Source organism: Apaloderma vittatum, unplaced genomic scaffold (assembly GCF_000703405.1).
Source record: "Apaloderma vittatum isolate BGI_N311 unplaced genomic scaffold, ASM70340v1 scaffold28223, whole genome shotgun sequence".
In the NCBI taxonomy this organism is placed as follows: domain Eukaryota; kingdom Metazoa; phylum Chordata; class Aves; order Trogoniformes; family Trogonidae; genus Apaloderma; species Apaloderma vittatum.
This window is the reverse complement of record NW_009706856.1, coordinates 3,291-4,000: the sequence shown is the minus strand read 5'-3', so window position 1 is coordinate 4,000 and position 710 is coordinate 3,291. Positions and strand designations below refer to the sequence as shown.

At 62.0% G+C, this 710-nt stretch overlaps 1 protein-coding gene across 1 annotated transcript in view; it reads right to left on the bottom strand.

Annotated features, from left to right (window-relative positions):
* KIAA0100 (KIAA0100 ortholog) overlaps positions 1-710 on the bottom strand; it is a gene marked incomplete at its 5' end in the record, with an annotated part of 12,649 nt that overhangs the window by 8,705 nt on the left and 3,234 nt on the right. Inside the window, 4 exon segments of the mRNA XM_009865960.1 lie at position 1; positions 4-48; positions 175-439; positions 568-706. The exon segment at position 1 is cut by the window's left edge and continues 157 nt beyond it. Coding sequence (XP_009864262.1) covers position 1; positions 4-48; positions 175-439; positions 568-706 — 450 coding nt within the window.

The window sequence follows — 710 nt, the reverse complement described above, 5'->3', positions numbered from 1 at the left end:
CGGCACTCCCCAGGACAGTCAGCGTGTCGAGCCGCAGCTCCAGGGCGCCTAGAGAGACAGAACGTCAGTGCTGGAGACAGGGAGGAGGCTCATCATGACACATCAGGTTCCTCTGACTGCTGGGGCTGTTCCAGTGCATCCCAGACATCTGGGATCAACCTGGATGCTACTTACCCACCAGGGCTGAGAGTGTAAAAAGGTTCACATCCTCCACCTTCAGATCCACCTTCCAAAGCAGACCCCAGAGCTCAGCTGAGGCAGAGGACGGCTGCTCGGCAAGCTCAGCTCCACTGGCCTGCGGGCAGAACAGAGGCAGGACCCTGGCCAGGCACTCGGTGCAGGTGTCCGACGACTCCACTTGCAAACCCCGGATGGTGCAGTCCAGGAAAAGCGTGTCCGACTGGGCGCTGGACATGCCCAGGGGCTGGTTGTAGCTGCCCTGCGGGACAAACAGGAAGATCACTATCAGGCTGCAGGATGTCCCCGTGCCATCATGTGTCCCCACGCCACCCGCATGGAGTTGCAAACAGGCACACTCACCCCTTGCTCCCTCGGCTCGCCCCTCACCTGCAGGTTGAAGGAGTCGAGGATGAGGGCTTCTCCCCACACGTGCATGTTGGGGGGATGCGGGGCACGCTGGATGTGCGAGTCGTTGCCCACGCGCCAGCAGAGGTGGTCCACAGCCAGCACCACTCGCTGGTGCACGCTCT